This window comes from Wallemia ichthyophaga, assembly GCF_000400465.1.
Source record: "Wallemia ichthyophaga EXF-994 unplaced genomic scaffold scaffold10, whole genome shotgun sequence".
NCBI classification, from domain to species: Eukaryota; Fungi; Basidiomycota; class Wallemiomycetes; order Wallemiales; family Wallemiaceae; genus Wallemia; species Wallemia ichthyophaga.
In genome coordinates this window covers 380,121-403,172 of record NW_008806283.1, presented here as the reverse complement: position 1 = coordinate 403,172, position 23,052 = coordinate 380,121, and the positions used below count along the sequence as shown (strand labels likewise).

General features: G+C 47.3%; 12 protein-coding genes and 1 non-coding gene across 13 annotated transcripts; 7 read left to right on the top strand and 6 right to left on the bottom strand.

Moving 5' to 3' along the window:
* Positions 1–21: 21 nt before the first annotated feature.
* Positions 22–1,372, bottom strand: J056_000626 (uncharacterized protein; the record flags this gene model as incomplete). Its single annotated transcript, XM_009270254.1, has 2 exons — positions 22–497; positions 547–1,372. 2 exons carry the CDS (start codon positions 1,370–1,372, stop codon positions 22–24), a joined length of 1,302 nt encoding a protein of 433 aa, XP_009268529.1.
* Positions 1,373–1,470: 98 nt separating this feature from the next.
* J056_000625 (Nucleoporin) lies at positions 1,471–5,487 on the bottom strand (the record flags this gene model as incomplete). The annotated part of the gene is made up of 8 exons (XM_009270253.1): positions 1,471–3,614; positions 3,660–3,782; positions 3,827–3,994; positions 4,042–4,560; positions 4,614–4,751; positions 4,798–4,923; positions 4,973–5,145; positions 5,483–5,487. The coding sequence occupies 8 exons, from the start codon at positions 5,485–5,487 to the stop codon at positions 1,471–1,473; spliced, it is 3,396 nt and encodes a 1,131-aa protein (XP_009268528.1).
* A 149-nt stretch (positions 5,488–5,636) lies between these two features.
* J056_000624 (cAMP-specific 3',5'-cyclic phosphodiesterase 4D) lies at positions 5,637–7,701 on the top strand (the record flags this gene model as incomplete). Its single annotated transcript, XM_009270252.1, has 2 exons — positions 5,637–7,065; positions 7,115–7,701. 2 exons carry the CDS (start codon positions 5,637–5,639, stop codon positions 7,699–7,701), a joined length of 2,016 nt encoding a protein of 671 aa, XP_009268527.1.
* Positions 7,702–8,229: 528 nt separating this feature from the next.
* Positions 8,230–8,311, bottom strand: J056_004879. Its single transcript has one exon. It is a non-coding gene; the product is annotated as a tRNA-Glu (tRNA).
* A 119-nt stretch (positions 8,312–8,430) lies between these two features.
* On the top strand, positions 8,431–8,985 carry J056_000623 (uncharacterized protein; the record flags this gene model as incomplete). The annotated part of the gene is made up of 1 exon (XM_009270251.1): positions 8,431–8,985. The coding sequence occupies one exon, from the start codon at positions 8,431–8,433 to the stop codon at positions 8,983–8,985; it is 555 nt and encodes a 184-aa protein (XP_009268526.1).
* Positions 8,986–10,042: 1,057 nt separating this feature from the next.
* J056_000622 (uncharacterized protein) lies at positions 10,043–10,771 on the top strand (the record flags this gene model as incomplete). The annotated part of the gene is made up of 1 exon (XM_009270250.1): positions 10,043–10,771. The coding sequence occupies one exon, from the start codon at positions 10,043–10,045 to the stop codon at positions 10,769–10,771; it is 729 nt and encodes a 242-aa protein (XP_009268525.1).
* A 111-nt stretch (positions 10,772–10,882) lies between these two features.
* Positions 10,883–13,689, bottom strand: J056_000621 (Heat shock protein; the record flags this gene model as incomplete). Its single annotated transcript, XM_009270249.1, has 3 exons — positions 10,883–11,278; positions 11,326–13,052; positions 13,101–13,689. The coding sequence occupies 3 exons, from the start codon at positions 13,687–13,689 to the stop codon at positions 10,883–10,885; spliced, it is 2,712 nt and encodes a 903-aa protein (XP_009268524.1).
* Positions 13,690–13,878: 189 nt separating this feature from the next.
* J056_000620 (Sporulation-specific protein spo7) lies at positions 13,879–14,679 on the top strand (the record flags this gene model as incomplete). Its single annotated transcript, XM_009270248.1, has 2 exons — positions 13,879–14,082; positions 14,131–14,679. The coding sequence occupies 2 exons, from the start codon at positions 13,879–13,881 to the stop codon at positions 14,677–14,679; spliced, it is 753 nt and encodes a 250-aa protein (XP_009268523.1).
* Positions 14,680–14,754: 75 nt separating this feature from the next.
* On the bottom strand, positions 14,755–16,613 carry J056_000619 (Inositol phosphoceramide mannosyltransferase 2; the record flags this gene model as incomplete). The annotated part of the gene is made up of 2 exons (XM_009270247.1): positions 14,755–16,142; positions 16,190–16,613. 2 exons carry the CDS (start codon positions 16,611–16,613, stop codon positions 14,755–14,757), a joined length of 1,812 nt encoding a protein of 603 aa, XP_009268522.1.
* A 400-nt stretch (positions 16,614–17,013) lies between these two features.
* Positions 17,014–18,026, top strand: J056_000618 (uncharacterized protein; the record flags this gene model as incomplete). Its single annotated transcript, XM_009270246.1, has 2 exons — positions 17,014–17,090; positions 17,141–18,026. 2 exons carry the CDS (start codon positions 17,014–17,016, stop codon positions 18,024–18,026), a joined length of 963 nt encoding a protein of 320 aa, XP_009268521.1.
* Positions 18,027–18,281: 255 nt separating this feature from the next.
* Positions 18,282–18,837, bottom strand: J056_000617 (uncharacterized protein; the record flags this gene model as incomplete). The annotated part of the gene is made up of 2 exons (XM_009270245.1): positions 18,282–18,604; positions 18,651–18,837. The coding sequence occupies 2 exons, from the start codon at positions 18,835–18,837 to the stop codon at positions 18,282–18,284; spliced, it is 510 nt and encodes a 169-aa protein (XP_009268520.1).
* Positions 18,838–18,895: 58 nt separating this feature from the next.
* Positions 18,896–19,258, top strand: J056_000616 (uncharacterized protein; the record flags this gene model as incomplete). Its single annotated transcript, XM_009270244.1, has 2 exons — positions 18,896–19,148; positions 19,200–19,258. 2 exons carry the CDS (start codon positions 18,896–18,898, stop codon positions 19,256–19,258), a joined length of 312 nt encoding a protein of 103 aa, XP_009268519.1.
* A 60-nt stretch (positions 19,259–19,318) lies between these two features.
* Positions 19,319–22,883, top strand: J056_000615 (Autophagy-related protein 11; the record flags this gene model as incomplete). The annotated part of the gene is made up of 5 exons (XM_009270243.1): positions 19,319–19,529; positions 19,579–19,606; positions 19,725–21,229; positions 21,285–22,067; positions 22,114–22,883. 5 exons carry the CDS (start codon positions 19,319–19,321, stop codon positions 22,881–22,883), a joined length of 3,297 nt encoding a protein of 1,098 aa, XP_009268518.1.
* Between the last annotated feature and the right edge of the window lie 169 nt (positions 22,884–23,052).

Here is a 23,052-nt window from a genome sequence, read left to right as displayed (position 1 = left end):
AACATCACTATTTAAGCAATTCTATAGGTTCGAGTTGTTGAATGTATCAGTTTTAGGGTATGTCATTAGCGGAATAATCTTAGTTATCTTGCGCCTGTGATTCTCAATCACTTCACGTTGCATCCAACCATCTTCTGGTATCTTTTTGCTGTATTGGCCGTGTAGATGTATAGCGAATATTGACGAAAGCCTCTCTCTGAACTGCAACCAGTGAAGGTCAGTATAACTTGGGTCCTTCTCAAAAGGATCCAATATCCTGTTATCAAGTCTGCAGCTCCTGCCATCAGTGAAGCAGTATGGCAATATTTCAAATGGCTTGATTGGTGGATCGTTGTTTAACAATCGACGGTGTGTCTTGTGGTAGAGCAGCGCTCCCCAGTCTGTCGATCCCTGGCGAGGTTCTGGGTCGTACTGCATTATGTGCATCATTTCGCAGAGATATGGCGAGTGTTTTTTGAAATGCATCATTGCGCCGTTCAAAGGTGAGTAAGGTTTGTCTTAGTGTTTGAGGTTAGCTTAGTTAACAACTACGCACATCAAGCCCACCATAGCAATCCCATTGAGTGACAAACTCGTGCTCAAGCAGTGGCTGAAGATCCCTCGTGAGGATACTATCCATGTCGACCCAGACACCACCGTAGTTCCACAAAAGCAGTATCCTTACAACATCTCCATCCAGCCAAGCGCGCTGATCGTTGAGATTCAGTCTGTCGCTCGCTTCGAGCGGTGTGCCCTTAGCCAAGCCATGGAGATCAACATTACCAACACTAAAGTGATGAGGAAAATCGTGCAGATACTGTTCAAGGAACTCCTCATTAAAGCGTTGGAGATCGCCATTACTCCATAGCTTAATATCAACGAAATCAAGATCCTGGGTAGCTAAAATGGAGTCTAGAAGCACTTTCTCTCTGTAGCCGAGAGGAGCGATGTCTGATCTCCAATAGAGATGAATAGTCGAGCGCACCTTACCTTGACCGTCTTGCATCTGAACCAGTCTGCTGTGTCCGTAGCAATCAAAACCATGCTTGTAAGATAAACCAGATTGGAGCTGGTTGTATTTAGGTGATGTTATTTGGCGCAACTCGTAATCCTCGCTCGCTCTCGCAAAGCAGCCGCCAAGCGGTTCCGTTTGCTTGATCGTTGTCTTCACCCAGCCCCTCCTATACTTGGCCAACTCGATATGCAGCTCATACCTCCAGAAGAATAATATTGCTCCGAGTGCGAGACCCACTAGCATTAGTTTCATCCCCACTCGCGCTACTCGCCCCACCCTCCTATTCCTCCATTTGAGTTTACTGTCTCCTGAAGTCTTATCATCTCTACTCGGCTTATTCTTATTGTGTGTGGTATATCCTCGATGCATAGGCAGCATATTGCTCAAACGCCGCTCGTGCATTGATATGATGGTACGCTCACACCCCCTCCTCGTAATGCAAAACAGGAAAAATTAATTTTAAGTACTTTATTTTCTCAGAATCCAGGCACTTGGAATACCCATCTACCAATTCTGCTTTCGTAGCTAACAAACGTCGTACCAGAAACTTTCTTTAATCTGTTGAGATGCGACAATGTCTTGGGATGCGAGTCGTCCTTAATATACTCTCCAGTCGCCTTGTCTTTTGGCCAACAGCCCTCTAATTCTATTTCAGCCGCTACATTCAGTCCACGTCCAGGTGCTGGCTTGAGTGGTGCATTTTCTGGATTATCCTCGCCTTCTTCGACTCCATCTGGATACACGTAAGCCACTCTGCTCTCAAATACAACGAGTTGTCCATCCGTCAGTTCATTCAATCCATCCAGTGTCGTCAGATCGACTGGTTCAAGGAAGTGTATTTCACCGTATCCTTTTCGGCCGACCTTCAATCCCTCTACTGATTTCAGCTCCCTGTAGCTGTATTTGTTTAGTTCATCTACACTTGGTATTGAGTAGTAGTGGCCTTCCTCAATCTGCGGTGATGCTTCTACGCTGACGACTGATGACCCGAGTGTATTTGTTGATGGTGGTGGGCTGGCTGTTGGTGTAGTAGACTTAACGAATTGTGAAGTATTTGATGTCTTCAGTGGTGTATTTTCGTGAGGTGTTGATGATATACTATCGCCGAGGCCAACGCTATGGCTGTCTTGTGCTGCTTTTTCAAGATGCGGATTGAAGCTGACTTTTGCACCCGTCTTGCTCTGCGCGAGACTATTAGGCGATCCTGACGCTGCCGCGCTTGGTGAATCTGGTATAGGTTTGCGATCAATCACCAATTTTTTTACTGATGAGCGTGGCATAAATGCATTTGGCGACATGGCATTCTCGCTTGGCAATCCACTCAACACTCCTCCATTCGTCGACGCAGCTGGTGATCCAGCTCTTGAGAGATTCAATGATCTTTGGGATGATCTCATTCCTCCGTTCACACTCATGCTTGGTGAAGACGGTGGCATCACCGATGATGACAAGTTAACACCAGCTGAAGGTGAAATTGGTGTGCCTGGTGATGCAGCGAATCCTCTCAGTCTGTTCAAAGGTCTAGCTGGTGAACGCATACTTGCTGATGCATTCAACACTGGTTTTTTCTTGTTCACAGTTGATGCTCCTCCAACCGCTACGGCAGTTGGTCCAATCTGTGGATTTGGTCCCAGATCAAATAATGGATTGGCTCCGTAAGGTGACTGATCGACCGATGCACTCAAATTTGGTTGCGATTGTTGAAGTGAATTTTGCTGGGTCGACTGTCCAAACAAACTGCCACCGCCAAAGCCTCCAGTGTTGTTTTGAGCAGGTTGTGCAGTCGAAGACTGTCCCAACCCTCCACCAAACCCTCCTCCAGTACCGGTGCTGCCAAACAATCCACCAGCTGGTTTCGGAGCAGCAGATGCACCACCACCACCAAAAAGACCACCTCCAGTTGAGGTGTTGTTGGCAGCGCCGCCGAACAGTCCACCACCACCCGTTCCTGTGTTGTTGTTGTTTGCTGATGATCCTAAGCCACCACCGAAAAGTCCACCACCTCCAGTAGATCCTCCTGTGCCTGTATTCGAGCCAAAGCCACTGCCGAATCCTCCAGTTGCTGGCTTGTTCTGGGTACCACCTAAACCACCGCCAAAGTTGAATCCACTCGATGGCTGCTGCTGTTGCGCTGGTTGTTGTGGCTGCTGTTGTTGGCTGTTTTGGCCAAAGCTAAATCCACTACCTCCAGAGCCAAATCCACCAGTAGATGGCTGCTGTTGTTGGTTCTGCTGTCCACCAAATAATCCGCCGCCAGTAGCACCAGAGGCGCCGGTGTTTGATTGGTTTTGACCAAAGCCACCAGCGCCAGTACTAGCACCTGCACCAAATCCACCACCAGTACCACCAGTGTTGGTAGATCCGAATCCACCAAAACCAGATGTCGCTGGTTTGTTTTGTTGGCCGAATCCACCCAGTCCACCACTTCCAAATCCTGTACTACTTGGCTGTTGTTGGCTATTTTGCTGCTGGCCAAACAGACCACCGCCAGCTGGTGGTTGACTAGGCTGAGATTGTCCGAACAAACCACCTCCTGCAGGTGGTTGACTCGGTTGAGATTGTCCAAAGCCGCCAGTCGCACCAGAACCAAATCCACCACCAGTGGAAGATTGACCGAATGCTTTGAGAGGTGTTAGGCGATCAGAATGAACAACACTTCACCTACGTGTTGAGGAAGCTCCACCAAACGCTGGTTTTTGTGCGCTTTGTCCGAATAAGCCACCACCAGTACTTGGTTGTGCTGCAGCACCGAATCCACCAGTTGCTGGGGTAGTACTAGCAGGTTGGCCTGGAAATTTAAGCAAAATTGACATCTCAAGTATGTTTACACACCGAAAGAGAAGCCTGTACCACCGCTGGCACCTGTATTGCTGCCGAAGCCACCTCCTGTGCTAGATTGACCGAATGGTGCTGATGCAGGTGGGTTGGATTGACCAAATGCAGATCCGCCAGCTGCACCACCGCCAGCGCCACCAAATGGAGTGTTTGTTGATGTAGAGCCTGTACTCGTGTAAGTATTGACTAAGCTGAGCATCATCATCACGTACCAAATAGGGAAGGCTTAGGTTGCTGCCCAAAGGCGCTACCAGTAGAGCCACCACCAAATGGCGTGGATTGGGTATTAGATTGGCCAAACAAGCCTCCACCACCCGCTGGCTGACTTGGTTGCGACTGACCAAATCCACCAGAGGAGCCACCAAAGGCACTGTTTTGTTGAGGCTGAGATGAACCGAACAATCCACCACCGGTAGAGCCTGTATTTGATCCAAAGCCGCCAGCGCCAGCGCCAGTACCGGCTGACTGGCCAAACGCGCTACCGGTGCTTGGAGCACCAAATGTGCTGCCAAAGCCGCCTGAAGTAGAAGCACCGAAGCCACCGGTAGAAGGTGCTTGAGAGGAGTTTCTTGTGCCTCTTTCGTAATCCATCATACGCAACTCCTCGAATGAGAAAGGCTGGAATTTGGCTTCAGTGTTAATTGAATGGAACTTGACCCTGTCTGTAATACGGTCTGGTCCTTTTGGATCTTCGACGCGCTGGTTAACTTCGAATGGGTCTGTGCCTTTGACTGAAGAAAGTTTAGCCGTATAGTCAGGTAAAGTGAATTCGGCGCCTGCTCACCATCTGCAGATGCGCCGCCAGCACCTAAAGAACTACCAAAGGCAGTTGGAGCTGGCTGGCCGAAAGTGGATGTGGAAGCGGGTGCAGGTGCACCGAAGGGAGATGGGTTTGCTTGTGGAGCTGCAGGGGCTGCTGAAGCTGTTCGCAAGAGTAAGCTGGGAATAAAGAATACACTCAAACTAACCACCACCGCCAAAAGAGAAACCAGAGCCTTGCTGAGGAGGTCTGCTAGCGCCGAATAAGCCAGTAGAGGGGGTATTAGACTGGCCGAATGCACCGCCTGATGACCCAAAACCACCAGCAGATGAGCCTGGTTTAGAGTGAGAGATGCTCAACAAAAACTAGAGATAAACACCCACCGAAAGCGGGAGTCTGTGCTGGCTGGCCAAAAGCGCCTGTCTGTTGCTGTGGTTGCTGTGATTGCTGCTGGCCAAAACCGCCTGAACCAAACGCAGGAGTTGAGCTACCGCCAAAGGCTGAGCCGGAAGAACCAAAGCCGCCGGTGCCGCCGCCGCCGAAAGAGAAGCCTGACCTGCGTGCTTGTGAGATTGCTGGAATAATGGTCTAAATCTGCTAACATTTGAGATGGACGTGATGGAAGAAGAAGCAAGCGTGGAGATGGGGAGATGGAGAGATATACAAGTGAATAGTGTGGTGATTATTACAAGTAAAGATCTGCCAACGTTTCTATCTCGCTGGGATGTCTGTAGCGATGCCAGCTACCGAGGGAAAGAGATAGAGCAGCAAGCACAAGATTTAAGTAGATTTGCAGCAAGTAAATCAGCAAATTAATTCAAAGAATTGCGCTAAATTTTTAAGGCGAATCCCACCAAGTTTATCTCGCAGCGTGCGAAGTGTGCTCAGCTCACACCATCACTCAAGATGAATGAGCTAAATGACTATAAATTCCCGAATAATTATGATATTACACATAATTCGGATGATTGTCCGAGCCCTGGCACATCACCAAAGCAACCGATTCAAACGACTCAAACAACTCAGCAAATCCCGTTTAGATCTGCAATGAGCAATTCAGACCGCGCGCTATTACGGGCTACGGGCCAACAGCCTTCTGCAAGCACCACAAAGACTATCCCAATATGCTTCAACACACTCAACGTTTACGAGGCTATCGACAATCGCAGGAAATCTGTCGATGTCGGTGGTCTGGCTAGATCCAACAAAGACACAAACGATGGCCTGGGTGAGCTTATCGGGGATTTGTTCAAGAAGTCTAAGCACCTAAACGAGGAGGAGGAGGAAGAAGAGCTCAAGAAGCTTGACGAGCGCTCAAATTCTGAGGACTCTATTGAAATTCCCAACAAAGCTTATCTGATTCATAAGCTGTCTACTTGGGCGTTTCAACCTCTCGCCCTGAATAAAGAAGAACTCTTTCATTGCGCTGTTATCATCTTGGAGTCTTCTCTTCAGTTACCGTCTTTAAGGCACCTCAAGTTATCACAATTCAGTTCCTTCTTGATAGCCGTTCGCAAGTCATACAGCGCTCCTAATGCTTATCACAACTACACCCACGCTATTGACGTTTTACAAGCAACTTACTCTTTTTTGGTCATGTTGAAGGTCGTTCCTCCGATCGACACGCTCACCACTAAAGAACCGTGGTCAAGGTCTGAAGATGGTCTGGCCTCAAAGCTCCTTTCAGACTGGGATGTTCTCTCTCTACTTGTTTCTGCTATTGGTCACGACGTCGGTCACCCCGGTTTGAATAATACCTTCATGAACAATGCTCAAACCCCGCTCTCTGAAATCTATCAATCCAAGTCAGTTCTAGAGAATATGCATTGCATATTGCTCGTACAGTTACTCAGGAAACACAATCTCGGATTTCTCATTGGTGCTTCTTCAAATTCATCGCTCACGCCATTTGACGTAATCAATATAACAAAAAGTCAATACGAGCCAAAGCATGAAGAGAATGATGGAAATGCAATGAGGAGAGCTTCAGCCAAGGTTGAATCAGATGTAACAGCGATGGCTACTGCAACCCCAAACTCCCCATCGACCCCAACAACACCGACAAATGATGGAGTAGGCAGTCACGATGCTAAACAGTTTCGCAACTTGATGTCAAAGACTGTTTTGGCTACAGACATGAGTCTGCACTTCGATTTTATGAAGATGCTTTCAGAGATGCGCGACCGTATCTTGAAAGGCAAAGAAAGCAATGATACTTTAGATAGAACTCTGCTTTTGCAAGCTCTGATAAAATGTGCTGATATCAGTAATCCTGCTCGTCCGTACCACGTTTGCGAACATTGGTCTAAGGCTTTACTTGAAGAATGGGCTAAACAGGCTGCTTTAGAGACACAGCTCAGCTTGCCTGTCACTGTATTTAGTAGTGCTGATCCAGTCTCACAAGCTAAATCTCAAGTTGGCTTTATCGATATGTTTGTTCAGCCGCTGTTCCAGGTTTTAGTCGACTTCTTGCCAGGTGGGTCAACTACCCGCTTAATTCATCTTCAGGCTTACCGTAATTACAGAACTGAATGGTGTTTTGGAACACTGTCAGAAGAACCGATATAGATGGTTGAAGAGAACGGAGCAAGCATCCCCTCCACAACCCTCACAACCTTCACCGCTGGCAATGTCAAGAAATGTGTCGTTTTCAAGCCAGGGTGGTGGTATCAGTGGCATAAGTTCACACAGATCCTCGATATCAGGTGCAAATCCTCATCACAGGTTTGCAGGATCTTGCTGTGCAGGGTCCTCGCCAATGATGAGCCCATCACCTGAAATCAATCTGCAATTCAGTCGGAGGTCGTCATCTTCGAAGCCAATCCCAATACCGAGAAGATCATCATCAATCTCAACTGACGATTCCAACATTATGCGTCAGACTGAGTCAAAGATAATAAATGATATGAGTAAACCTTCTTCAACAGCACCTCCATCGACACAAAGCGTCACAGCATTTGATCCTCGTTTTAGACAACTGTTCCCGCTTTCACTACCGCAAGCACTTGCAGTATCAGCTAACAAAGATGACGATGACGATAGCACAAGAGCTGGATCGAGACATGGTCAGTATAGAGTTAGTTGGCCGACATCACCTTTCTCTAGCCCGTAACGCGTGGCACGTGACGCTTGACACATAATTCTCTCATTGACATTACTACAATAACATTTATCGGCATTTAAATTAACTTATATTAACTCGCATTTCAAGGCATGGCATTCTGGCATCAACCACACAAATATTCAGAAGTATTAGATTGGTCCATTCATTATAGACTATGCAATAGACGCAGCAATCACAGACTTATAGACTCTCCCTCTTCAAAAGCGCGTTATCTCATTTTCGTCGTACGTATGATTTATATTTAATAAAGTATTAGAGCGCTTGTAAAACCTTGACTATATCGCTATCTGACTACTATACTGGACGACAATTGCTCGAAAAAAGTGCCTTTTGCACGACGTGAAGGTTCTTTTTAGCCCTAGTGTGTTTTTTCAAACCGTTCAAGACAATGTCAGGTTGCATAGTTATATTTCAACAAAAACTACGTTCATCTGAATAACAATGTGAAAAACATCTCAAGGCTATTAATGAAAAACTTAAGAGAACATTATGTATTATTTTAAAAAGGCAAAAATGTTCGCGTACCGGGAATCGAACCCGGCTCTTCGGTGGTCTTTCAAGTGAAAAACCGATATGATAACCACTACACCATACACGACTTATAATGTACGGATTGATTCTAGAAATATATACGTGTCTCGTCTATAGTCATGAAGTGAAAAATTTATTTACTAACCGACGCTGTCTGGCGATTCATTGTAAATGAGTATCATTCACATGGACAACCAGGCGGCCCTGGCAGCCATGTTTCAGCTGCAATCAACAAAGACGGGTCAATACCTGGTGATGAGAATACTTGAGCAGGTGACAAAGCTAAATTCAATTAGAAGAAACCAAAGTCCTGTCATCAACCTGAATTGGATCCCAGGCCATACTGAAATTTACGGAAAGGAATTAGCGGACAGAACTGCAAATGAGGAAAGGACAACCACAGCTCATACCACAACTATTGACTTTGCACTGAGGACTTCATTCTCAGCTATGAGACGCAGCATGCGCAAGCGCTACGCAGCCCCGCTCAGGGTGGAAGCCTCACGTATGACTGATCTCATGTCTCACACCTCAAAAACGGCGGCAGGCAAGCTGACGTCTGCAAAGACAGCCAAGATACTCAGTGGCTTGCCACGAGCAACAAGTTGCCTAGCCACCCAGCTCCGCACAGGGCACCTCCTCATAACTAAGTCATATCGCCATCGATTCAAAATAATAGACTCACCGAGATGCAGTACATGCGGCGTAGACGACACCATTTCCCACAGAATCTTCGTCTGAAGAAAAAAACACTTGATGGCAAGAATCACGTTAAGAAGAAAAATAGTCAAGCTAAACATAAGGTTCGACCTAGGCCCAATTCTCAAAATTGCGCAAGCTTTACAAGCCCTATACGAGTTTTTCAAACCACAAATAAATACACGCGCAAGAAATCCAGGTGTTTCGATGTAACTAGAAATTTTTCGAAGAAACACGAGGCACCAATTATTTTACGACATAAGTCAAGAAACACTTCCACTCTAATCAACACTTCTCTCAAATACAACACTTTAGGAAGTATTGATGGACGCAGTTATTACTTTTGTATTGTCTTAACAATATATTTAATTTCATCATCATCATCAATTTACTTATATGCGTAATTTGATTGGTTGCTGTTTTGAGCACGTTGAATAGCCTTTTAAGTTACATATATGAGAATCAAAGAATGCGGTTTCTTCAGTCGAATCCGGAACATACACCTTACTGCGGCTTAGAGCGTATGTCACGACGGAGACGGCACAGCAGCTGCTACAGTAATGGCTTAGATGATGTAGAATGTTGAGAAAGGCATTAAGGCATTGTGTTCTTAGGAGTACATACGCTGTTGGGCAGTTCATGACAAATGAATTCGCTGACAACATCTTTAATAGAAGTTTGAGCTCAGAAACTAGAAAAATACAAGGTTTGTGAATTGACTTTGACATTGGATTTGGATTGTAGGACATGGTAAAACCTATATTCATAGCCAGTTGTATGCCTGGCTGGAGGTAGTATTCACGGCATATTCCCCGGATAGCTGATGGTTAAACAGGCAGCAGATTGAAAGTAGATATAGATATAGATATAGATAGCAAGATAAGTGACGCTGCTCACCAGCGCCGCTAATATATGCGGGAGGGCAGAATGATAAGGTGAATAGAAATAATTTGAGAAATATAAGTAATGTTTGTTATTTTAATAGATAAAATGGTTGCAGCTTACTGCTGCTGAGGCGATGATGACGCGTTTGACGCCCTGAGCGCGCCTCTTTCACTCCAACGCCAAACAAGTAATAAACTCAGCAACTCAAATCAACATGTCCACACCACTGCCAGGATCATCCGACGTCATCATCAAAGAAGGACCATTCGTCTACCTCAGCGACTGGGATGGCACAATCACAACAGCCGACTCGAATGACTATCTGATCGATAACTACGGAATGGGCAAGGAAAACAGGGAAAAGTTGAGTGTGGAGATACTTGCACATCGTATCAACTTCCGCGATGCATTCTACGAGATGCTCAGGGGAGTTTCCAAAGTCAAGTCATTTGGTGAATGTATGGAGATACTCAAGAGAGATATTGTCCTCGATCCCGGATTTAAAGATTTCTATTTCTGGGCCAAGGAGCAAAAGATACCGGTTGTCATTGTCTCTAGTGGAATGGCACCTTTCATTAGAAGCGTGTTATCTAAATTGATCGGCGAGGAGGAAGCCAAAACGATCGACATAATTTCAAATGATGTCAAATTTAACGATGATGAAGGTAAAGATTGGGAAATCGTCTTCAGACATCCAGAATCTGGTTTCGGTCATGACAAATCTAAGGCTATTCTCCCTTACAGAGACCTCGCTAATCCTCCAACTCTCTTTTTCTCTGGTGACGGTGTTAGTGATATGAGCGCTGCTAAGCACGCAGATCACCTCTTCGTTCGTGAAGGGAAAGACCTCGAAAAGTACTGCACCGCGCAGAATATCCCTTACACTCCATTCGACAGCTTCAGCAACATCAAGCACTATGTAAGCAATGTTATGAGCAAGTAGATTAAATTTCTGTAAATGAATTTAAATATCTCTTTATGTTATACAAGTTGCAGTCATTATTCTAACGTGGCTATTTCATTCCTTGTGCGCTTAAGCTACTGCATATGCTCCTCACTGCAGCTCTTCGATTTCAACATCATCGTCGTAATCATCATCGTCATCATCCTCATCCATATCCACCACTCCTTCGTGATTAGGTTTCACGAAAAGACGGTTGCGTGGTGGATCGAAACTTATCTCGACGCTCTCACCGTCTAGAACCCTCTCTGCGAGAATGAGCGAGGATAGTGGTGTCAGTATCTCTTGCTGGATGGAACGGTTCAATGGTCTAGCACCGTAGATTGGGTTAAAGCCAACTGATGCGAGGTAGTGCTTCGCCGCCTCATCAACGATCATCTTGATGTTCTTCCCGTTTGCTTTCATCCGTTTTTGTATCTCGTCGAGGCGTATGTCGACTATTCTTCTCACATCGCCGAGTGCTAAGTTTCTGAAAATAATTATTTCGTCCTAGTAAGCATGTTAGTTTGTCTCAGCTACTCTCACGTCGCACTCACAATACGATTGATAAACTCTGGAGGGAAATGGCCTTGAACTGCACCCATGACAAGCCCTTTAGCTTCCGTTGGGGCTCCGCCATCATCTCCGGCCAATTCTGCCAAGTGGGATGCACCGAGGTTAGACGTCATGATCAAGACGCAGTTGTTAAAGTTGACAGTACGGCCCTGACCATCTGTGCATCTACCCTCGTCGAGTATTTGGAGGAGGAGAACTATGAACTCTCTGCAAGCCTTCTCGATCTCATCAATCAATATGACAGAGTAAGGCTTACGCCTGACGTATTCGGTGAGTTGACCACCTTCACCGTGACCAACGTATCCTGGTGGTGCACCGATAAGGCGTGAGATGGAGTGCTTCTCGCTAAACTCTGAACTGTCAATCCTCATCATTGCCTGCTCGCTGTCAAAGAGTAGCTGAGCGAGTTGCTTAGACAGCAATGTTTTACCAGTACCCGATGGACCACAGAAGAGGAAGCTGGCGATTGGACGTTGGGCATTAGACAAACCCGACCTTGAAAGACGTATGGCATTCGCGACACTTTTCACTGCTTCCGGTTGTCCTACCACATTCTTGCTCAGAAGTTTCTCCAGTCTGAGAAGTTTCTCCTTTTCGGTAGTCTGGATACGCGTAGCTGGAACACCTGTCCATCTAGCGACAACCTCACCAATCTGATCTGGTGTGACTATAGAAGTTTCCTGACCCTCAGCTGCTTCATCTTCATTCTTTTTCTGTTCCATCTGCTCAATCTTCTTTTGGAGATCAGGGATGGCGTAGAATCTGATATCCGAGGACGTCGCCAAGTCGTAGCGACGTTCTGCTGCATCTGCTTTGGATGTGAGATCTTCAACTTTACGTCTCGCTTCGTTAATTTCTTCGTCGCGGAATTTAGATGCTTCGTGGGCAGCTTTCATAGGTTTCAATTCTTCGTCGATTGCAGCAACTGATTTTCTAGCTTCTTCAAGATTCGCCTTGCTTTCCTTGTCACTCTCTCTAGATAGTGCGTGAATGGCGACCTCCAATTGCAGTTTGGATCTTTCGAGCTGATCGACCTGTTCGGGTACCGTTTCACGAGCGACGCGCACACCGGCACATGCTTCATCTATCAAGTCGATAGCTGCGTCAGGCAACTTACGTCCGGTAAGGTAGCGTCTCGCAAGAGTCGATGCGGCCACCAAAGCGGAATCTAGAATACGCACACCGTGGTGCACCTCCAATTTATGTGAAATACCTCTAAGAATGGTGATAGATTCGTTAACTGATGGCTCGTTAACCATTACTTGCTGCAAACGTCTCTCGAATGCTGCATCCTTTTCTATGTGTTGTCTGAATTCATTGAGAGTGGTTGCACCTATGAGTCTGATTTTACCACGTGCCAGCATTGGCTTGAAGAGGTTTGCAGCATCCATACCACCTGAGCTATCGCCAGATCCAGCCATGAGAAGATGAATTTCGTCACAGAAGAGTATAACTGGGTTGCCTTGATCGCCTAACTTTTCAATTTCATCGAGAACACTCTTGACGCGCTCTTCATACTCGCCCTTGTACTTTGCACCTGCCATTAGAGCACCTGCGTCTAATGAAAATAGCTTGCCAAGGAGACTTGCAGGTACATCCCTATTGACAATACGTTGTGCTAATCCTTCGACAACAGCAGTTTTACCGACACCAGGCTCACCGATAAGTACTGGGTTGGATTTAGTGCGTCTACAAAGGACTCTAATAACTATACAAATGTTAGTTTGGATGAAAGAGTCAAAGATTACCAACTAACCTCTTCTGATCTCATTATCTCTACCAATAACCGGATCAAGTCTACCAGATTCAGCCTCAGCGGTGAGGTCAGTTGCGTATTTGTTGAGAGCGTCGAAACCATCTTCGGCATTTGGTCTGTCAACTCTTCTTCCGCCTCTCTGTTGATTGAGAGCATTTTCAACAGTTTTAGTGCTGCTGAGTCCAACGTTCTTGAGTGCTTGAAGGATAGCGCTGTCTTCAAGGAGAGCGATTATGAGATGATCCTGTGCGACAAAGGAATCATGTTGATTTTTCATAACTTCCTCAGCTCGTCTGATAATCTTGCCTGCAGCTGTAGACAGGGTTATATCGTCTGGAGGAGGATCTTGGACAGGGATCTTTACGATAAGCTTCTGGAGTTCTCTGTTGGCTGATTGCTTATCTACGCCAGCTCTTTCGAGGGCAGTAGCGAATAGAGAAGGGGCTGCGCCCTCAGGCCGAGTGGGGTCATTAAGGAGTATGCTAGCTATGTGTGCAGGGTAAATGAGAGCGTTGTTGTTCTCTCTGGCTAATTGTATTGCGAGGGTAATCGATTCCCTAGAGCGATCTGTGAAATTTGAGCTGCTCATTTGTGTTTGTAGATGATGGAAGTTGACGAGAAAGGTCGAATTTCACCGAATTTATATAATTCACAGACGTCCACCCAACAATCACCAGAAAGTGACGAAATTATCTAGAAATTTCTAGAGAGATTTGAATATTTCAAGTAATTCAGGCTTATAACTTAATATTTAATATTCATATTGCATTCAGCGCTGATGACCGAACGAACGCGGTCTTCTAAGCGTCATTGGTGTCCACCGCCGGACCAAATAACATACAGAGAGCTACTACGATTTGAAGAGAGATTAAAGCAGAATGCGACTGCGTTACGCAAACGTCGGCGTCGATATGAGCTGTTCCTGCTTTTCTTAATTTCAACCAGTGGTCTATTATCCTGGAATGTGATCGACAAGCAGAATGTGGGTGGTGGTGAGTGTATGTGGATCTACCGCTAACCACCAATCCAGCGTCAAACATACAGAGGCTACGCGTACATGACCATGCTCACTATCACGCTCACCACTCTAATCCTCTTCTTCGTCAGCGGTGTGTATTCTGAGCGCATCACATACGCTAATAGATACGTTCCCCACTGTAATCGCGCTCTACGCTCTTTCAATATGGCTCTCAACATGCGTCTCCAAAGCCCCACCACCCCTTTCTCACTATTCAGACGACCCGCTAAGGCAGCTGCTAATACCGTCCAGCAGCGCCAGAAAGCAATGAGTAATCTCCCTCCCACTACAAATCCGCGCGGTGAACTCGTCTTCTCTCATCGTGTAGATAAGAGCTTTAGAGATGGCTACGATAAGTACAGAGCGGCATTCGAGAGGAAGAGAACTCAAGCACTTGCTGCGAAATCTACTCGCACACCACAATTTAATAGCAATATACCCAGAGATCCTATCTCTATGCGTGGGAGTGGGAGTGGAAATGCGCAAACACACACCCGCAATGAAAGTTTCAGCTTCATTCTCAAGGATCACGATAGGTATACTTGTCACGATAAACATTAAACACAAAACTGAAGGTAAAACATTAATACAGATGCATTTTGAAAATTGGTCATATTATATTGTAAATACATGTTTCTAGTCATTCTGCTGCGTTTGATGTGTGTGCTGCGATAGCTGTGGTTCCAGCGATGCCAACAAAGCTTCGATTTCTTCCTGGTGCGAGTCGTGCGAATGATGAGCGTGAGAGGCTTGTGCAGGAGGTGTTGCGTTGCGAGCCAACTGACCGCTACGTAAATTTTGTGCGAGGCTATTTATGTGAGTGTCGCTGCTACTGCTGTTCTTGTCTATAGGATGAGGATGAGGATGACAGTGTTTTTGACTTTGACTCTGTCGTGGACTACTACCATGTTGCTGCACATGAGCATTCGCACTGCCACTACCGTTACCACCACCAATACTCCCATGTCCCTCCTTTATCCTCTGCAACTCCATCTCGCGCGCTCTCTGGAACTCCATACGCGCCCACGTCGTACTCCTATGATGACTAAACGGGGTGGGTGGAGCATCTAGGTCCTGCTCCTCCTCCTCGCTCTCATCTTGCTCCACCTCATCGTAATCATCGGATCCCATCCAGCTCTTGGGGAGGACGTAAGAAAGGAGGTGTGTCAATGTTCCACTCTGTACCCCTGGCGTACTCTGACTGAGGGGAGTCTGCGGCAGCGTCGGCGATGCCCATGTCGATGGGTTGAATGGGTAGTACAGTATAGCAGGGATCGAATTGGCGAGGTTACCGGCCATGCTGCTACTACGTGATGGACTAGCTGGTCGACTTGATGTCTGGTTCGTGAACGGAAGCAGTGGTATCTGCTGCCCTCTCCAATCGAAAAAGTGAGAATCGGGGAACAGGTACGCTGGTGGTGGCATTTGACGACTGTTGCAGCGCATTCCACTCGTTCTCCGTCTCCTGTAGAAAACCAATCTGACTACACCAATGAATAGAACGAATCCACCGATCAATAACAATCCCCTACCCCATCTACCGAGAAAGGTGATGAAACCTGCATCGTCGGCATGCCACGATGATCCGTAGTAGTGATCGAAGAAACTATCAGGCACTGTGCCTACTTTTGCATTCTTCCCATAGAGCGATTTCGGTATAACTCGTACTGCATCCCTATCCTTGTGCACGTCGGGGTGGTTGCCCATCCAGAAGCCGTAAATGGTGGATATGAACATGGGTCCAGTGGAGAACATGACGGTGGGGTAGTGCGAAAAGTATTTGTGGTTGAATGTTTGCAAATTGTGTATGACACTCTCCATGAAGCTGCTCTTGCGCTCCGAGAACATGAGATCGTTCGACACGCCTACGGGGATAGTCTTTGCGAGTACGACGGGATACTGGAGAAGGGGATCGACACGGCGACGACAGCCAATATCGAGGTCGATGTAAGTCCCGCCGTAGTGGTAGAGAATGAAATATCTGATGCTGTCTGCGCGCTGTATGTTGTAAGGGTAGCTTTCGACTGAGTGGGAGTGAGTATAGAAATTCGAATAGACAGTGGAAACCCACACGTAGAAACGAACCAAGGATAATACCTCTTTAGGAAGTCGAGGGACATGGCATCCGTCCACAGGATGTGCTGGTAGTCAGAGTGCATGTCCATGCACGCGTTGCGCACGACTCTCCATCTCTCTGGAAGGAGCTCGTCTTTCCACGTCCAATGGAGAATCCTGGGGATAGTCTCGTTCTTATCGCTCCTAGGCTCCACGTGATAAGCAAATCCATCGAAATTGGACCACGTTGCGTTGGTCGTGTCCTCCGGCTGGACATGGGGATCGGCGGGGAAAGGGGGCATATCTATGGGATAAGGGTGGAGTAACGCGTCTGAAGGCACTGCGTAATACGAGGCTAGCGCTGTGAGGACGGTGAAGGTACAGAAGAGGAAAATGCCGAGGAGGATGACAGTGATTGCAAGTGCGCGCCTATTGAACATTGTGATGTGTTCTGTGTATTCTCTGTGTGTGTGCTGCGCTGTGTACCGATTTTCTTGTTGGCGGTGTTGTTGGCCGTGCAGGATCAAGTGTTTGGGTGGTGAACACAGGATTCAGTAGATGATCATTAGGGGAATGATAAAATAATTTTAGTTCAAAATACAGCGCAATTATTCATTTCTTGTCGGTTATTGGCTATTGAAGCTGCTAATTCCACACGCCGTTGTATCTGTGGGAGGTTACAACCAGAAATCGTTCAAGGCAATTGCTGGGCTTATTTGTACATTTTAATTCATTTGTACATTATACACCCTTTTATTCCCTTCCATTTCCCCATCCCGTGTTGCGTCACCGGCAGGCACTCACCAGCACTCCAATCTTCTTTAATCCGTACAATCAACAATGCTTAAGCCCCGCCCAAAGCTTCCTCACACGAAATCAACTGTCAAAGCTTTCAAGCCCCATTTGTCTCTTGGGAGGTGTGTTCCAGTTCGATGCGCCGGCGTGATGCTGATATCACGCTTTCTAGTGTTCCACAGACTCCTTCCTCACGCCCTTTCGATCCCCGCCAGCTGCTTGGCCACACTCCCACCTCCCCTAAGCTTCTCGCTGCCCTTGGAAGACTGGCCACTGCGATTGATACGGCGTTCCCTAAAGTGGAAGCCCATGAGCACAATGTCTGGTTTAGGTATGTCGATTTGGGTCTCTCGCTTGGTTTCCGACCTGTAGATGGCTATGTACCCGCAGAAGGTGCAGAAGTCGATGACCTAGACATGTCCAAACTCCAACTAGCCGAAGTAACCCTTTACAACTCTCACAAACTTCAACAGGATCCCGCTTTCCCTTTTCTCCCACTCGTTATTCCCCCTCCCCGCTCTGCAAGCCAGGCGACGACGCCGGCTGTGTCGCGCAGCAACAGCGTCAGCTCGAATGCTTCAGGACGCTCGTATGTCAGTATGGACAGCAAGTGGCCCGCTCCGCCCTCTCTTACGCCTGTGTCGAGTCTAGGCAGCAGTGGATTCGCTGGTGGTCTGACGTCAGGTCTCGCCGGCATGTCCACTCTCGATAGCGATAGACCGTCCACTCCGGGCACGCCAGGCACGCCCGGAGGCGCTCTCCCTAGAGGTAGCGTGGAACTAACTGAGACAGCCATGCTGCAGAATTTCATTAAAACACTAGGCGATCCCGAGGAGTCTCTCGAGGAACCCACTCCAAGTAATAGCATTGTACATGCTCCTCGCACGCAGATCGTCAAGGTTTGGCCTAAAGTGGCTATTAAAGCTCAGTTCGCCGCTCCTCCAGGCAGCGATATGGCCAGACAATTTGACTCGCGTTGGCTCACTGTGAGTATTTCTGATGCTGATGGTTTCGACGAAGATCCACCAGCTAAGGAGATAGTGGGAGAGATGGAGTAGTTAGGAGTATATATATGTCTACAGTGTGAATATGTAGACGTGTAGGTATGCAGAATGGACTATATCAATGGAACCTATCGATAAGACCCTTTTAAGTTTTTATGATGCTATTTGTACAATTTATCATGTTTATCATGTGATTAAAGCGTTAGGGTGAAGATACGTGCGCATTATAAATTTGGGCTTCGTTCGCAACTGCTTCTTTATTAGAGTGTCTTTTCCGCTCCTCCCTCTGCGCTCTCTGCTTTGAGCAAGTTAATACGGTGCTGCACGGTGGTTCTTCTTCCCACTACGCAGGTCATTCGATTTCCTATATCCAATATCATTGGCTTTGATGTTGGTCTGTGATTTTGAAAGCGTTATCGGGCGGTTGCCGACGTATTTCCCATCATACTCCTTCCACGCCTTCAGAAAATCTTCTGGATCTGCGAAAGCAATGAAAGCGTATTTGGCCTTGTTTGATATCTTGTCGCGCACGACTCTGCACTTTGAATAACTCTTGAAGACGGAGAATGTCTCGTCAAGGACTTGTTCCGTAACGTCATTTGAAATGTTACCGACGAACAATCTGTAGTGGGCTGGACAGTGTCAAATGGGAATGTGTGGATGAAACGCGTTACTCACATGGATCCCAATCGAGAAGAGACGTATCCTCCCACTGTTTCCCGGCTCCTTTCCTCAACACCGTCGTACGCTTATCGCCCTTGTTCATCTTCTGGGCGGTGGATTTTGATTTGAATGACGCTGTGGTTGGCACATAGGCTGATTGCTGGTTCAGCGTCTGGTCGCCGTATCCGTAAGACGATGACATAATTTCAAGTTGGTGGTCGTTTTGGATCAAGGAATTCTGCTGAACAGCGACGACGACGATGAGGATTGCTGGGTTTAGAAGAGTTGCATTTACAAGCTTAAGACGTACCAGAAGTACTAGATTATACACCACTAGCAAAGATCAGACTAAGCAGGCAGAAGAGCCAGAAGAGCCACAGCCACAACCACAGCCACAACCACAGCCACAACCACAGCCACAACAACAGCAGAAGAAATCAGTCAAGCAGATAGATGATGAAATGCTCTCTAAACTGAAAGAAAGAGATACTGGCCAGGAAGAGATCGAAGAGGGTGAGTAGCCTGTAATGTGCCATTGATCGTCATCTCACCACCCGTATCAAGGCAACATCGGTGGCGGATTAAAGCAGAATGTACGAGCGCAGAAATTTAGATTGATTTGAATGCTTTTGTGTGCTGGCCATTATAGCCTGCCAAATTACCCTTGACGCGATACCATCATCATGAGTTCATCTGCAACGCAGAGATACGAAGATGATACTCGCTGGAACGACTTGGAAAGCAGCCTGAACAATATCCACTCACAATCCCTCCTCATTAATCAAGAATCCAGCGAACAGAATGGACTGCTAGATGGCTTAAGCAGCTTCATTGACACTATCAACAACAAAATGAGCAGCGGGAAGAAATACTTTGATAAGCTGAGCGTGACGAGTGAGTGTATTATACACGCGTAACCATCTCTCACGCCACCACCACACAGACGATAAGCAGAGTATCTGTATAGCCGTGTTGATTGTAATACTTGTAATTTTATTCATAGTCCTTATCCTCATTTAATTTCCTTCTTGATCCACTACGACGATCATCTCTTTTGCCATCTAATTATGACATGCCGCTGATCAACAGCCTCAACGGTGAACCGACCAGATTAGACGATCCAGACGATAACAGTTTGATTCTTGATGGCGACGGCTTTGAAGTCGACCTCAATCTCCACGACGACAGCAGAATCCTCTATCTCTTCAACCGACACCAGCTCAAGTCATTTCATAAGGACAACGTGAAGCTGTACAGCACACCCCTTGATTCTCTAAATGACTATATCTCCGCTGCTCGTTTTCATTTCGAGCACTCTCAGCATCTCCACGCTGCCGCTATCAATCGTCATAACAGCATTACAGTCGCATTGCTCTACATAAAGAGACAGATTGATCTTCTCGAGAGTTTGAGATCCGATTTCGACAGTACATCCACCACTCTCCTATCGCAGCACGCGGAGTTATTACATCATCACCAATTCCATATGCATCTCATTAGCAGCATCCCCGTGAACCCTAAACTAGTCAAGAACAGATCGCGTTATTTGAGTGATTACATGAGTATTCAGAAGATGGATCAGATTTACTCCCATTCACTCGACACACACATACAACACCACCATCAGCATCAGTTGCTCGATGAGCTCTGGGTTGATATTGACAATGAGTTGCAAGACATTGAGATGCTATTACAAGCGGTGAATTTTAGTGAATTCGATAATGCCTTAACAGAAGCTGCCGACGCATTTGACAGTACATCTCAGCTGAACATGAGTCAACGTGAGCACCTTGACCAGCTTGATGCATTTTTGCGAGAAGATGTAATTACACTGACTAATCTAAAAAACTCCCAACCTCATCTCGAGTACCTAACGCGGTTGTCGCACATACATGTGCAGTTGAGCGATATACCGAGAAGAACCACCAACTTGAAGCACTCTATTGGCACGCTTAGCTCATTTCAACACCTCACTCGCCTCAAGGCTATGCCTACTGCCTATGTTTCCCTCATAGCTGAACTTGCACGTCGTAATGCTTTCGACAGCCACTATAAAGAAAAAACCTCTGATATAGCTGAGCTACTTGCAAATGAAAGCCGTAAGGAGGAAATAAGGAGATTGACGCTAGTTGATTTCGATAGCGTTGCCAGCTCGACATCTACTGCAAAAAATGTTGCTCTCTCGGAAGCGGATGATTATATGAAAGTCGCAGCTGTGAAACCTGCGCGCTTCCTGCCTTTTGATGTTGCCGGGTTCGACAGCATGATCAATATGCCAGAGGTTAATCTGCGCGGAGGCAACCTTCCTGTGCGGATAACCGCGGATGAGTTGGAGGAGGTTGTGCAAGTCGTGAAGAGGGCTGTTGAGGAGTATGGTATGGAGCGGGAGGTGAAAAGTGCAGCGGAGTATTCTGTCCAACATTCAGTGGAGCGCCCAGCTATCGACACCTCGCAACGACACATCGATACTTCCGCAATAATACCCCTATTCAGTGTCTACGAGAGCACCCTAACGTACATCCACGCTCTCGATGTGGAATGGGAGAAAAAGGCGAGTGCGATACTGTTACCGCAGTCAACAAAGAAGATGCGAGGTGAGTGCCTGGATTAAAACTCAACTCAACTCGAATACTAAAATCAGCTGCGCAGTATCGCACGACATAGACCAGCTGCGACGGGAGCACGAGGGGGAGGTAGCGAAACTGCGCAAGACACACGCCGACGCAATGCAACAGCAGAAGGAGGAGCACAACCGCACCGCGAGTGAACTAGCGAGCAAAGAGGAGGTGAGTGTGATGCGCACGCGCATAGGTGAGCTAGAGCAGCACAATGAGGATATGAACGAATCAGTTGCGGCGTGCGCGCGGACAATTCGCGCGCGCGACGAGACGATAGAGGAGCTCAAGCGAAACTATGAGGAGCAAGTGACTGTGCGCGATCAGGAACTGCGCCATATCCGCTCAGAGATGGATGCAGATCATGCCGTGCTGTCCAGACATCTCGAATTGGCTAGCCATGAGCTGGCGCGGAAGGGAGATGATGCGGCTGATGCACGCGCTCAACACAAGTCACTCGCTGATAACCTAGCCAAGGTGCTCGCGAGGGCAGGCGAGAAAGATCGCGGGAGTGCTGGTGTGGGTGTGGGCGTGGGTGTGAATAATGTGCTGCTGAATTTCTCATCAACTTTCTCGCACACCCCTCAAACCTCACATACATCCCACCCACCAATAACACCCCTCACGCCCCACACACAACATCCCGATGACCTCGTCAGTAGGGTGGCGGCGTATGTGCGCAGATGGCAGAAGGAGGCTAAGGTCAACCGCGAGCGCGCTAAAGAGAAACTGGCCTTTAGGAATTTCGGTAGAGGTGACCTGGCATTATTCCTCCCGACGCGCAATGCAGCAGCTAAGCCGTGGGCTGCTTTCAACAGTGGGTGGATGTGTCGTACTGCTGTGCTCTTTTTAACTCCGCACAGTCTCCTTCCCGCACTACTTCCTTAAGCCAACACCATCGCAGAGTGAGACACTGAAGAGTCGCGAGTGGACAGTTGCGCGCATCACCAACATCGACGAGAAGATAGTCGATGGCACCTCGGATAACCCGTTCGGACTCGGAATCGGAGTCAAGTATTTCCTACTCGATGTCGATATCTGGCAGCCGAAGCATCGCCGCGGGCCATCTCGAAGTGGAGGTGGTGGAGATGGCGGTGGTCTAAGCGTAGTAGTGGATGACAATGAGAACGAGAGGGAGAGGGGAAGCAATTCCACCCAGCCACACACACACAACCACACGCCTAGCAATCCAAATCCGTTTAGCGTGGTAGAAGGAGGTGGTCTCGACAGTCCGTGTACCCGAGCAGGTACAGCCAACAACAACGATGACGATAATAGCTCGGCAGCGGAAAGGAGGATGCATGATCGAGACCCTAGACGAAGGACGGGGTCAGCGACATCAAGTGCAACATCGTCGCGCACACGCTCCAGCGTCAGTCAACAACCCCCACCTAACCTTCTCAGTCAGAGTCCAGGGGTTACGACCACTCTCACGCGAGCTCTGTCCGAGCAGAAGGAGAAGAGGGAGCAGGGACCAATTGAAGAGGCGCGTTCGTCTGTGTCACCTGGGGTAAACGAACATGCTACTACTTCCAGGGATGGGCGCAGCCGCACAGTTAGCGTCACTGGAGCAGCACAAGACCTCCTCAGGAATAGCCTCAAGCGGCAGCAACAACACAGCCCTACTTTGTAGTATAGCTATTTGCGATACTCGGTCAATCCAGATTTATAATGTGCTCTACATACTCGAGTGATAGGAAAGTGTGCAGACAGTCCTCTTTATGGAAACGTATGAATGTAAATTTAAGTAATTTTATGCAAGAAGTTCATAAGGAAAATGCAAGATATAGCTTTTAAGTGAA